Genomic DNA, 13,975 nt, shown 5'->3' with positions numbered 1-13,975 from the left:
TGTGGCAGGATTAAATCTTAGACAACCACATACATGGTGCTGCCTGCTACATGCCAGCAGCTGCTCAAGTTTAGTGTTTGAGAAAGTCTGAGATCCAGAATAATCCTATTTATTTCTGAGAGATCAAACAGGATTTGCAAAAGGGTAACACATCCACAGATTAGTGAAATGTTCTCAGTTTAAATGTGGTCACTTTGCAATCATGTCCAGTAAGTATTTTCATCTGTAGATTTAGAGGAAGTTTCTGACCATGAGAGATGTAAGAAGTGGAAAATACACATTCATATATATGGATATCTGTGAGAAAAACCTGGGGGTGGTATTCATAAAATAAAAAAATAAATAAAATAATAATAAAAAAAGTGGCATTCATAAAATACCAGTCCCTCCTTATCTGTCCCTCATGAATTTTGACTCACTCATACAGGAAGGTTCTTCTCCTACGAACAAAGGGGCCATACCAATAGCTCACAGCGTCTCCTTAGCACAGAAAGAATCAAGATGCTCTAGTAATCATCTTTTCTAATCAAGGTTTTCTTTGGGAGAAGGAATTTCAGGACACTATCAAAGCAGTATCTTTCTTTTTTGTTTAGAAAGATAGAGTCCAAGCTGGTATTATCTACAATTAATTGATAATGAATCTGAAATGATGCCCAGATGCAGGTGCCCCACAGCCAGCAGCACCATGGAGGGGAGCACTTTGCAGCCCCCAGCTGCCTCAAGGGGCAGAGGCTGATCTCTGCAGACCAGCCACAGACACGAGGAAATGGGGAAGCTGTGTCAGGCAAGCTCAGCTTGGACATAAGGAACAGGTTCTTCACCCAGAGGGTGGCCAGGCACTGGAACAGCTCCCCAGGGGAGTGGCACCGAGCCTGACAGAGTTCAGAAAGTGTCTGAAAGCTCTATGGTTTAGTTTGAAGCAGCCCTGTGAGGAGCAGAAAGTTGGACTCCCCAGTCCTTACTGCTCCCTTCCAGCCCGAGCTCCCCTGTGATTCCTTGTGCCAAACCATAGCTGCAGCCACAGAACCCCTGCTCTAAGAGCTTCCCAGAGCTCACTGTTGACAAGGGTCTTAACAAGGGCTTGGGTGTGAAGCTTCCACATCTTCGCTCTTCTCTGTGCACTGGCACTGCTGTGAAAGCAGCATCAATCACTCAGTTCACAGCAGAAAAGCCCAAGGCAGCTGTGAACCCACTGCTTCCAAAAGAAAATGCAGCCCCCTTAGATGCTGGGAAACAGCGCAGTGGACTGAGCTGTTTGCAGCATCAAACCCCTGACGTGAGCTGAGGGCAGGAAGGAACCCTTCTGCAGGAGCTCTCTACACCTCCCCTACAATAAAAGCAAAATCCAGCAAGGGGAGATCCTGGGAAAACATTACCTAACCAGTCACAGCAGACACAAACCTAATTATCAACCAGACAAGCACCATAAATAACCTAAATAGATACACAGATGTTACCTCTGTGATAAGAACAGGGGCAGTTAGAGCTGCAGAAAACTCTGGAGCACATTCAGTCATTACTTCAGTCAGGAAAACTCCTGAATATTCATTCCCCTGCCCCATATTTTTTTCCATCCCACTGGAATTAAGGATATTTAAAATCAGATGTGGCTATTTTAATACCCATCAAACACTTATTCACAGCAACATCCTATCCAGCATGTGTACAGTAAAGGCAGCCAGATCAAATTAGCTGGCTGTCAGGATAAAAGTCAATATATTCCCTATGTATTTCCACTATCCATGACTGCAAGAGAAGGAAGTGCCCTTGGGTTTATCTGAAGATGTAATTCCATAATGGAATACTTTGGGTCAGTGGGTAGCAATGCCTGCAGGGTGCTGTGCTGCTCTTCCCTGACCTACACAAAGTCCCAGAGCATCCTCGTGCCGGGGATGTTCTCTCTCTCCCTGCACCATTCCCTGGGCTCTGACAGGTCTATTCAAACCTGCCCTGTGGCAGCTGTGTTGCTGCTTCCTGGATTGTTTGGCAAATTTTTGTAAAGGTTTCAGTCCAGACCTGAAATGAACAGTGACCAGGCACAGGCTGTACCTGCACACTGCACTGAGTGCTGAAATAAAGAGCATTTTGTCCTGATAACTTTAGAGAATATCTAGTAATAAATTCTGGTCCTTTCCACTGGAGATACCTGTCTTTATTCCCATGAAAGCTTCATTTGCACATCTACTTAGGAAGAAAACTTACTTCCCCAGGGAACCTGCCCCCTCCTACCTGAGGAATATTTTGCTTTCACAGCAGTGCCCACTCAGGGCTGAGCTCTCCTGACACCGTGCAACACACCTGAACCTTTTACCAACCTACCACAAGTTCTCATCAGGCACTAGAACAGGCTTTATGCACCCTCATTCCATCAACAGACAGACTGACAAGCTGGGAAAGGGGAGAGCAAAAACTGTCTTCGAGTTATATAAAACCATACATTAGTCCCACACCTAAAAAATACTGGGGATAAGGCTAAGTTCATTCAAGTGACTTTAATTACATGATGATTGTTAAACCAATTTAAGCTGAGAAAACACTTTCTAAAGCCTCACATTTAAATAAGACTTTAAAAGAGCAATTTACAAAAGACAACAGTGTAAAAATTACTTCTTTTCATCTTCGTAATCCACAAAAAGCCTCATTTTTGGAAGCTAAAGTGGACCACTTACTTAGTAAAGGCTTAGTCAGCATCAAATTTTGAAAGTGATTAAAACATTTTGACTCTTAGGAGTGTAGTAAAAATAAAAATAGCCAACATTTACATTAAACTGGTATAAAAGTAAACACATTACCAGTGAAATGGTGCTGTTTCCATATGCCAAATTTGTTTTTTAGAGGTATCTGGGAGGCTTTTATGTGAAAGTACAGCATGTTACATCCATATAGAATGAGTCCCTTCCTAAACAGTTGGCTTCTTCCTGAGGTTACCAACAGAGAGCAGGTAACCTCATGTCAGGAACCAGTCTCCCAGCAGAGGTCTAAACTAAGAGGATTACAGGGTCAAAATTCCAGCAGCTGGAGGACTTTATCTGCCCATTAAAGAGGCACAGAAACTCTCAGACAACTATTTAAGAAAAAAAAGGAAGAGTTTCTCAGGCACTCAGATGTCCAAGCTGAATTTTTTCATTTCTTACTTACAGTCTCCACTGCAGTCAGCTGCTCTGCAGAATGATTTGCACATGCAGAGATCTGTGCTATGCAGCCACAATGCTCCCGTGCCTTCCAGACAGAAGTGGAGGTACAGCATTGTGGCAAACAACTGTCAGAGTTAAAGATGACAAAAGCAAGATGTCCAGGTTGAAAACTCTAACTCAAAGAGCCAGGGAATGTCACAAGCAAAACGCTCGCTATGAGGCACTTTCTCCCTTTTAAGAAAAAAGCCAAATTCAGTTTGGCAGGAGAGAGGTGGGGACCAGTCCCTCTTCAATAACTACCAGCTACTTCATTTCAGCTTATGTAACACAAATCCACATCATAAACTTTGCACAGCATCACTCAATGGTTTTGTTTATAAGGAGTTCAGCTACTTTGCTTTCTCAACTTCAAGTTCCATTCAGGCTCTGCAGGACTGTGTGAGAAGTCAGCCAAAAAAGCAGCACAGATAACATATGAACGCTCTCTGAGAAAAACTGCACATGGGTATTTCATCTCTGAAAGAAAGAGTGGAAAAGTTCAGTTATTTCTACTATTTTACAGCTGGTATTGCATCGTCAAGGTGTTTACAAGAAGTGTAAACACAGCAATGGTTCTGTCCAGAATATTCTCCTCAGTGACATCCCTAAGCAAAACCATTTATAAAACCAACCAGAAACAAGAGGAAATGGCACCATAAAAATTACAGGAGATTCTGAGACACTATGGTCATGTTGTATTTTTTTGCACTGTGATTCATTTCACCTTTTAAAGAAGCCTTTCAGCTCTGCTGGCAGAAATGTCAGTTTTGTTGAACAAAGTGCTTTTACTCTGACATTTACATCACTAGCACATGACTAATATTATTATTGTTATTATTATTATTATTATTACTGCACAGGCAAGATGCAGATATTCATTCTGGACTTCAATGCATGAAAAGTAAATGTCTTATGTCATCAGTTAAGTGTGAAGTTCATGCAGTTAAAATGATTTACTCAAACATGGCAAGAAATATTTTTAGTCAGCAAATTATACCAGCACAGTAATGTACTGTCCAGCAAGCAGGAAATAAGGAATATGAGTTGTACTGTACCACTGTATGTTTTTAGCAAGCTCTATCATCAATCCCCTGTCAGGCAAACTTCTCATTTAAGCATTCCACAGAGATCAGCATGGCTTCTCCTAATGACCCCACTAAGTTACTGACCAATTCACCTTGGTAACCAGGCGCTACACTTCTCAATGCTGAAATGCACTTGCAAGATAAAGATCAGCACCGTGATGATCCCTGGCACAACATTTGCTGCAATGAGACAAAACTCTTAGAGTCAAAGGAAGTCAAAAAAACTTTATTCACACCAGAAACGCAGACTTAGGAATTTTCCTTTATCAAAATAAGCCCCTTATGGTTACTTACATCTGTGCTCAAACAGAACTGTACAATATATATAAACATATATATAGAAAAAACAGAAACAAAAAAAGCAACTGCTGCGCTTCCTTAATATTAATCATCATCTTCTTCCTCTTCATCACTGATCACGTATTTCTTAGGCTTTTTACTTGCTTTGTCATCATCATCTGCTTTTCTCTTTCCAGAAGGTTCACCTTCCTGAAGGCAAAAAAAGGACAAAAATAAACCAGCATATTTCCAGCAAAAATAGAAAATGAACACAGAATAACAACAAAAATACCTCAGTCTTTTTTGTAAGAAAAGCAAAATAACTAGTTCTAGTTTTTCCATTCTGTGCAACTGTGAAGCAGGGCTGGTTCTGTGCCAGCCCTCACCCACAGCACTGAGTGGCTGCTCCCAGTGTCACACCCCAGGCCAGGAGGGTCCAGGAAGCTGCAGCCCCTCGCTGGCCCTGCATCCACACCTGCTCTGAGCATGGCATGCACAGAGTCTCTGCATTATCTGCATTAACAGCACATGCAGGGCCACTCACAGCAGGTCTCATGAGCATGGACACCTCCTCGAATTTGCAGTGCATTTTCCACTATACAGACACATTTCCTTCAGGCCCTTTCCTTCAAGCTGTGCAGCTTGGCTAAGTTTTCCAACTATTTATATCTGTATGGCCTGAATCAGAGCTACTGAAACAAAGAAGAAATTCAGGAAGTAGGCAGGCATTTTGTTCATTAGAAAGACAAAACTAAAGTAACCACTCTCTGGCATAAAGAAAAAAAAAAAATTAGGAGGAATCACTGGCACTCAGATTCAACATCAGTTTACAGTCTGAGAAATGTAACTGTTTATAGTTTATGAGGCTTCAAAGGAACTCAAATCACTGAGTTAATTACCTGCTTACAAGCAATACCATAAAGACTTTTATAGGGTTGATAGTCAGTTTTTAGTTCATGGAACCAACAGGTTGATTTTTGCTCCATGTACATTTCCACCAGTTCAGTTTAAATCATCCTTCCTAACAACATTTTAAATCACGAGTTGTTCATGCAAAACTCATCAATTGTGACGTGAAGAACAAGTGGTAACTCAACTCTTGTTAAAAAAGAATGTCTTTAAAAATACTCTCAGGTCTAAGTAGCCTCATCCCTTTTTCCATTTATTGGTTTTGGAAGTGTGGGCTTGGTTTTCTATTTTATTTTTTTTGAAAGCAACTTGCTTGGATTTTAAGGAGGAAACACTGAGTTCTAGGACTTTAGAGTTTCAGAACTCTAAGGAATAATTATTTATCCAAAATCATTTGATTCTATAATAACATATTAAGTAAGTACCAAGAGAATCGCAGTTACAAAGGAATTTTAAGCATGGAAAACAGAAATTAACAGGGGTGGGAATCTCAATGATAGCTTCTTCCTCAGAACAAACATTCTCTTGTAATCTAGCTGGGCTATTGTTCAGTGAGCCATCTTCCTGTTCAGCAGAATATCCCCATTAACTGCAGCAACAGTGAAGCTACTTGCTGTGTGGTGATAAAGTGTATTATTAATAATAGACTGACATTTGCAGTAATGGTAACACTGTTATCAGCACAAAGATTTGTGCCATGCTCTGGACTGACAGCAGGCAAAAGCAAGTGGGTGTACAAGGAAGCCAGATTTCCTCATGTGGGTATGCACTGAACACCACACTCCCCCTGCAGGGACTGAACACAGGAGCTCGAGCACCAGTGTCCTTTTGTGTGACACTGCAGCACCACTCCAAGGCCCCAGAGGAGCATTACCTCCCAGTCACTCTAAAATGGAGGCTGCTGCTCCTCAGGCAGCAGAGAAATGCTGCTGATTAGACTTTTTCTTCTGAGAGAATGGAACTGCCAAGTCCTCACACTGCTGCATCATCAACTAACACACCTAGTAAGAGTCCTAAAAATAAAAAATTCAATTTCTAAGAAACGCTTACAGGGCTCACAAAATTACAGTTTTGTCTACATGACTCACTATGGCTGTTGTATTTTCTGAAATATTAAATTTTCCTGATGTATAACTAAATGCCAGAATCTATGTCTTTAGAAGACAAAACAATTTTTACTTCCCCTTCACATTACAATGCCTATTAGTGCAACTAAGTCAGCTGACTCTGTAAGAGCACCAAAAACCTGCATTCAGCACACAGAAAACACCCAAGGGGCTGGGAAATGAGACTTCCCAGGGACTTTACAGGGAACACAGTACAGAAATGAAAATGAGAGCAATTTAGTCCTTGTGTAACACTGCAGTGCTGTATCAGCAGTGACAGGACTTGAACTAAGCCTCAAATGCAATGTTCACAAAGACTCATATAATACCTAGCAGTTGTGAACTACAAACCAGTAATACACCACTTCAGAGTAGGAAAAAGCACTACTGCTGTAGCTAACAGTTAATTTGATCAGGGCCCAATCAGTGTCCAGTGTTTCAGATGATACTGATGTGACAGAAAATGTATGTTTAGCAATTACAGTAAGTCCTTTTAACTCAATTTTTTAACTCTACTATTTAAAAAGAGCAGAAATGATATGTGAAAATGCTTCCACTATTTCCATAATAAAGAGGAGAGGACCACGTAACTTAGGTAACGCTGTACTAGGATTCCAATATTAAGTCTCCTTACTCCTTCCATAATTGGTAAAGTCATTTTACATAATTCTGCATAAATTTTTCCATCTTTAAATCAACAATAACAATAGTGTCCTGCTTTGGGAATCACTCAGCTCTGTGAACTAATGCAGTGCATAAGAAATTGGTGATTAATTACCATGGAAAGCATGCCAAGTCAAGTAACACATTCATCACAGCGTAAATGAAACCACAGAAGTCCCAAGTTTAAACACTAGATCTAGTGAAGGAAATGTTCCTCATTAAAAATAAAGCTTAAGAACAAAGTCCTTTTCTTACCTCATCACTGTTAAGTTTCTTTGCCTTGAGTAGTCTTTGAGTTTTATCTTCATCTGAGCCTTCGTCACTGTCTGAAGAGTAGATTCTAGCACGTTCCTCTGCACATTCCAGAAAAAAAGAAAAAGACAAATGTGTTTATCTGAAACTGGTGAGGAAGAGAGAATATTTAAAATGTCTTACATCTAGAGCCACAAAATGTTTGCAGAACTTAAGTCCAGAGTAAACCAAATAAACTTATACAAACTGAATTAACCTCTCTTCATGTATCAAATGAACTGGCAAAATCCTATCTTACCAAGGCTCTCCTGTGCAATCACCCTATCTGAATCACACAGGCCTTAATGACAAGCTATTAAGGTTTATGATTACCTCTGATGCCACCTTTGTATCTGTTTTTGATAGCTGCCAGACTGATTGCATCATCCCCCTCGTCCTCCTCATCGTAGCGGTCGGGCTCCAGGTAACTGGCGCTCAGCCCCCGCTGGTGCTGCTTCTCCCGCATCCGGCGCTGCTGCGACTCCCTGCGGATGGAAGCTCTCAGCCTCTCCTCTTCTTTCTGTCCAAACAAACAAGACATGGACTGAGGGATAAAAAAAACCCCAAACCATCTCGGGAGCACCTCATATTCCACTGCACCTTTTGAAATAATCTCACCACAGTCTAAAGGCTGCAAATTGTTTTGTCATCTGTAAGGTTAAGCAAGGCACACCCTGGGCTTGTAACTCTTGCTTAAAACTCCAAAACATTACTGTTTTTCATAAATAATGAATATTCAAAAATGTCCAGCTGTATTACAGTTGTGAAAATTTAAATTAAAGTAGCAGATGACAGAGTTCTGTGCCACAATACCTTGATCATTTCTGTGCGCTGAGACTCTGGATCACGGCCTGCCATTGGCAAAATACGAATTTTCTGGGTCTTTGAACATCTGTCTGCCAGAGACAGAGTCATCTTCCTGTGAGTGGCACTGTCTGTAGAGTGTGGCCTGGTAAAAAATTGCTAGGGGTTAAAAACTTCTTTAAGGAACATAGCCATTTTCAAAAGACAATGTTTGGGCCAGCATACTTGAGAATTCAGAGATTCATCTGCACAGAAGTAAAAGCATCAACCCTTTTTAAGAAGTATTTGTGTGCACTGTAACAGTTACTGAAAACAGCAGTAAAATCACCAGTCCAGCCATTAACAGCTGGACTCAAAGATTTCTAAAGCCTTTTTTAACCTTAATGATGCTACAATCCTACAACTTTCAACCCTTATCAACCTAAACATCCATCCTCACTGTTTACACCAATATCTCAAGAAACAGTTGTCATCTTGACAGCAACTATATCTCAGACAAAAGATTAATTTCAGGGAATAGTATTATTTTTTCTGACTCAAACGAGGATTTGCATGTAGAAACACAAATTAAAACATATATACAAAAAATCTATATGTACCCTACATAATGCAGGAAATGGAACATTAACACTCCCAACTTAATGTAGGACAAATCTTGCTGAAAAACTGAGTTTGGAAAACATTCTTACTAACCAGCGAAGCCCTGAAGCTTTACAGATCGATACATCTAATCTTTATATACTAGTTACAATACTTATTTGCAGAAACAGTATCACCATTTGATACAGAACAGGAGTTTACCTGAAGGTTAACTTGGTCTTGAACACAGCCTGTCCTTGCAGGCCTGTCCCTTGTCTGATGAACAGATGATTGTGATCTCCTTGTAGCGGTGCCTTGTACACGTCAAAGACCTCATTGCCCAAGTGGAGGGACATGCTTAAAAGAGATTCCCACATTCAGTTACTTGATAAAGCCACTGCAGCCTATTTTTTTGCCTCATTACTAAATGGAGAAAGCCTTTATGTTTCCTTTTTATATCTAGCCAATAATTATATTTCAATCTAAACTAAGCAGAGCATAAACCTTTCAAAGCACTGAGACTAAAATAATTTGTACCGTGCAGAACTGATGTCAAAGTTTGCTGACCTTCCAATTTTGCATGTCACTGCAAGAACAACTGCATTACTTCAGTAACAAAGAGTGCAAACTAACCTTCCATCTGACCATTTAACTATCCGTGCATTACTTTCTCTGATCTCATTCCCTTCCTCATCTCGTCGCATCCGCCATCGTATTGTGTTCTCTACCTGCAGAGGGAAAAAACCAAGTTTTTCTAGCTCATAAGGAATACTGTGGTAAAATATACTCTGTATAGGTCAAGAATTGCAGTTGGAAAGGCTTGGTAACTTGTGGCACCATGAAAAGAAATAAAGGTGAAAAATATTGCTTTTATAGGTGAAATGCAGCTGTCAAGCTTTTTAAAAAATTGTGACTAAAACAGATCAACTTTCCTCAGTGCCCACACTTTTATAATCTGAAAACTCAAAACACCCTTCCAAAACATCTGAAACAGACTTTGAAGGAAAGTGCCTAAGTGAGTGCAAAAGACAAAAGGAAAATTCATATTATACCTTGAGTTTTAACCTAGTTCTACCTTCTTCATCAAGCATCTCCTCATCCTCAAATTCATCTTCATAATACTGGGGATCAAAAGGTCTGCAACAAATTTTACAACACATTATTTATTCTTCTAAGAAAATTAATCCAGATTATTGCAGAGTTTTTTATTTAACATACACAAATAAAAAGGCCTTATTCTGAAATTCAAGATGATATTTTTAATCATTGGAAAGTGCATAAAGGTTGTGTGCATTTGCCTTTCACATCTCTGAGAGCCTAAACTTATGCTTACAATTCAATTGACAGCATGTGCTTTCAATTAAACCACATTTTTCTCTGTGTTTTACAGACAGTAAGCTATTCAATCTTAATATGGATTAATATTCACTGAAACCAAACTTCATAATAAAATTACCTGGTTAGAAAATAACTACCATTACTATTGGCTAATCACAACCAAGAATATGCATCTTAATGTCAACAGCTTTAAATAGGGCAAACACATTTAACTGTATTACTAAACAAAAGCAATACAGGGAAACACTAGAAGACTTTATCAATCCTGTATTTAACGTGCAATTACCTGGGCTCCACACTGAGGAAGTTGGGCAGCTTCACAAAATACAAATCATTACCCAAGTCTGTGTTTACTTTTGGTATTTCTACCTCTATTCTGGTCTCTGGAATAGGCTCTTCTTCCTGCTGCTCTTGACTCAGCCCATTCTCATCCTAGTGAAAAATAAGAAAAGGAACATAGGTAAGAAAAATCTATCTGGCTACTGCTGCTCTAATAATTACATTTTACTTAAAGAAAAGTCATTCATAGGCACAGAGAGATCAGTAAGATTTGGATAAAATAATTCAGGCATTTTCATTGAAAGGAATTCAATTCAGCAGTGTCATGTGGCACTTCAAGTGACTTCAAGCACCAGTGTAAACTCAAGAGACCAAAGACAATAAAGTACAGTAAAGGAGCCAAGAGAGCTGAGCACTGGAGACAGGGGGACACCTTCTACAAGATTAAAGAAGGTATTTTTATCTATTATCAACAAAAGATGAAAAATTATCATAAAAATATAAATATTTCTCAAATAGCTGCAATAAGGTACCAGAGACAGCCATGGCTTTGCATTTTACTTAGCAGCAATCAAACTATTTTTTAAATATTTTTTTTAAGTACAAACAGTGAAGCAGGGATGGGGGGAGGCAGATAAATCAGATATTTTTATGTATAAAATTTTAATAATTCTTTCAGCTGTGACAAAATTATCTGTAAGGCTACTTACTTATGTAATGCTCACTACTCTTTCTTTTAACTAGAATATTACCCAACTCAATTAGTGTTCTGCACTTCAGAGTGGAACGGCATGTTAATTATCTCAAAAGTCAAGTCCACTCACAATGGGTTGTCCTGGGGTTGGTGGCTTGTCTTCTCCATCACTCCCTGAGGATATGTCATCGGCACCTCCAAACAGATCCATGACATCTGCATGCTCTTTAACAGAAAAATTACAATTTTAAACCACACATATATGTGCCACACAGCCCTAATGCAAGATTTACTTATCAAATAAGGAAATCACGTTGGAAACTGGCAACAGAAGAGTATAAGATAATCCTTATTCAAGTAACTGAAGAGAAGTAAAGAAATTTCACCATGCATTTTGAAGATTTTACTTCTCAGAAAATAAGCATCTCTTCCTCAGCCACCTAAACCATCGCAAAACACAGTACAGGTTCCTTGGGCTGCTCTGATTAAAGGAACCATTTTTCAGTATATTTCAGTAAAAATGCATGAAAGAACATTTACAGAAGAGAAAACCTGACAGATCTAACTGGAAGAGGATCAGCGTGTGCCTCCCACACAGAACTCCTGATGTCTGTTTTGTTATTTCCATGACACCGTACAGCAAACGCTATCAGTTCTACCAAGCCCTGTGATGAATGGCATGCTCAAGAGGAGGATTAAATGACCTAAAACTCCACAAACCCTCCACCATTTACCTTTCTGCCCTTCTGTGTCACTCTCAGCTTCTGAATCTGATGCAATTGGTTTCTTTCGCTTCATCCGCAGAACTTCATCCTCACTATCGCTGCCCCTTGCAGACTCTACTAAGGAGCATAATTATTCTCAGCAAATTAATAATTTTGGTCCACAAATTTTAAAATTCCTCTCTGTTAATTAAGCTCTAAAAGTGCTGCATGAAAAAAAAATTGCAAAGATGACTATAGTTAAAAGCTATGTAATTAATGTTTTTACATTGAAGTTTCAATCTTTTCAGGCCAATGTAAACAAAACAATAAAGAGAGACCAAACCAGCAGCAAATCATTATTTCTGTATTCAGTCCTACCGGATTTGTGCTCTTGCTCCTCCTCATCCGAGTGCTGGGCCCTTTCCTCATCATCAGAGTTCTGAATCTTCTCCTCATCAGACCGCTGGGCCCTTTCATCATCGTCAGAGTTCTGCATCTTCTCCTCATCCGAGGCCTGAGGCCTTTCCTCATCATCAGAGTTCTGCATTTTCTCTTCGTCAGAGTTCTGGAGTCTTTCCTCATCATCAGACACCTGCGGCCTTTCGTCTTCATCCGAGTTCTGCACTTTCTCCTCATCGTCAGAGTTCTGCTGTCTCTCCTCATCGTCAGAGTTCTGCTGCCTTTCCTCATCATCTGACTGATCACTTTTGTCCTCCTTGCCCCACTTCTCGTCCTCTGAGTGCGCTTTCTCAGAGCCATCTCCCTCTGAATGATGGCTGCCTTCCTCTGAGCCATGCTCACGCTCATCCTCGTCGTCGTCGTGCGCAGCCTCGGAAGCGCTGTGCTGGTCCCCGTCCGACTGCTCGTTGTCCTCGTGCTCCGAGGCCTCCGAACGGTTGTAGGATCTCTCTGAGTGGTTGTCGCTCCCCGAGTGACGGGATGCCCCTTCATCCTCGCTGTCATCTCCAAATAACTCCTTGTTACTGGGTTTTATTGCCTCCCTGTCATCGTCCTGCTCGCTGTCGCTCCCAGAAGCATTGCTCCCAGAGCCAGCGTTCTCCTGGTCGGAATCTGAATCAGAGCCAGAATCGGAATCTGCAAAACAAACATCACCCTTTCAAGAGTCAGGATGCCCCTCTGAGGATGCACATGAGATGATGTGCCTTTCTTTAACAAAAACCCCAAAAACACAACCCAACCCCCAGAGAGAACCTACAGAGAAATGTAAGCAAGACCAACAAAGTTACGGAGAATAGTAAAATAGAATGTTTGCTATTAAAAGCACAGCCAAAGAAAGGCTCAATGAAAAATGATGGATGTCCCAATAAGTTTCAAACCACAACCTGTGATCTAAGATTCTAAAACTGTAGAAGGAATAAAGAATTACGCAAACGAAGATAACAACTGAAATAGTGAAGACCTAAACAAGTAATTATATAGACGCGGCTTATAAGATCCTACAAACCCAAAACTGTCACTCTGAATTTAATCCAAGTCATCCACCCAGGGAGGTTTATGACAATGGAGCCACTCCTCAGTGCCGAGGCTGGTAAATGCTGTTTCCAACAGGAAAATAAAAGAACACCTGCCTTAAAAAGTAATTTACAGGAACGCGGACAAGAATTTTGAAAATGTCAGGTGTTCCTCGGTTTCAGGTACAGGTTTCAGAACTCGGTACAGCCGAACAACCTCCCCTGCAGGCACCAACCCCCCGGCCCGCGGCTCCGCGCCGCTGCCTCCCTCCCTGCCGCCCTCGCTCGGGGACCGCGGCAGAGGCGAGGTGGGGCGGGCGGCGCAGCCCGCGGCGGGGGCACCCGGGCGGGGGGAGGAGAGAGAGAGAAGCGCCCCGGACCTTTGTGCTCGGGCCCCGAGTCCGCGTCGCTGCCGAACAGATCCGCCATGTCGGCCATGGCGGCAGTGCGGCCCCGCCGGCGCCGCGCACTGACGTCACATAGGGCGCCGCTCGCGCGAGCCGCCCGCGGTCCGGCGGGGCCCGCTCTTAAAGGGGGCGCCTCCTCTTAAAGGGGCAGCGCCCGCGGCCGTGAGGGGACATGGCCCGGACGGGGAACGG

At 41.3% G+C, this 13,975-nt stretch overlaps 1 protein-coding gene across 2 annotated transcripts; it reads right to left on the bottom strand.

Moving 5' to 3' along the window:
* Positions 1–4,463: 4,463 nt before the first annotated feature.
* Positions 4,464–13,867, bottom strand: LEO1 (LEO1 component of Paf1/RNA polymerase II complex). Of its 2 annotated transcripts, none has more exons than XM_005521489.3 (12): positions 13,757–13,867; positions 12,283–12,999; positions 11,935–12,042; positions 11,331–11,425; positions 10,514–10,659; positions 9,942–10,026; positions 9,523–9,617; positions 9,112–9,246; positions 8,320–8,455; positions 7,840–8,026; positions 7,471–7,568; positions 4,464–4,747 (listed from the first exon to the last, which is right to left on the bottom strand). In XM_005521489.3, exons 1-12 carry the CDS (start codon positions 13,812–13,814, stop codon positions 4,643–4,645), a joined length of 1,965 nt encoding a protein of 654 aa, XP_005521546.2. In that variant the 5' UTR covers positions 13,815–13,867; the 3' UTR covers positions 4,464–4,642. The 2 variants fall into 2 exon arrangements, with proteins under 2 accessions (XP_005521546.2, XP_005521547.2); XM_005521490.3 differs by having other exon boundaries at positions 11,935–12,039.
* Between the last annotated feature and the right edge of the window lie 108 nt (positions 13,868–13,975).

Source organism: Pseudopodoces humilis, chromosome 16 (assembly GCF_049639895.1).
Source record: "Pseudopodoces humilis isolate 2021_Gansu_Grassland_sample_001 chromosome 16, ASM4963989v1, whole genome shotgun sequence".
In the NCBI taxonomy this organism is placed as follows: domain Eukaryota; kingdom Metazoa; phylum Chordata; class Aves; order Passeriformes; family Paridae; genus Pseudopodoces; species Pseudopodoces humilis.
The sequence above is the reverse complement of the archived record's forward strand: the minus strand, read 5'-3'. Positions and strand labels throughout refer to the sequence as shown.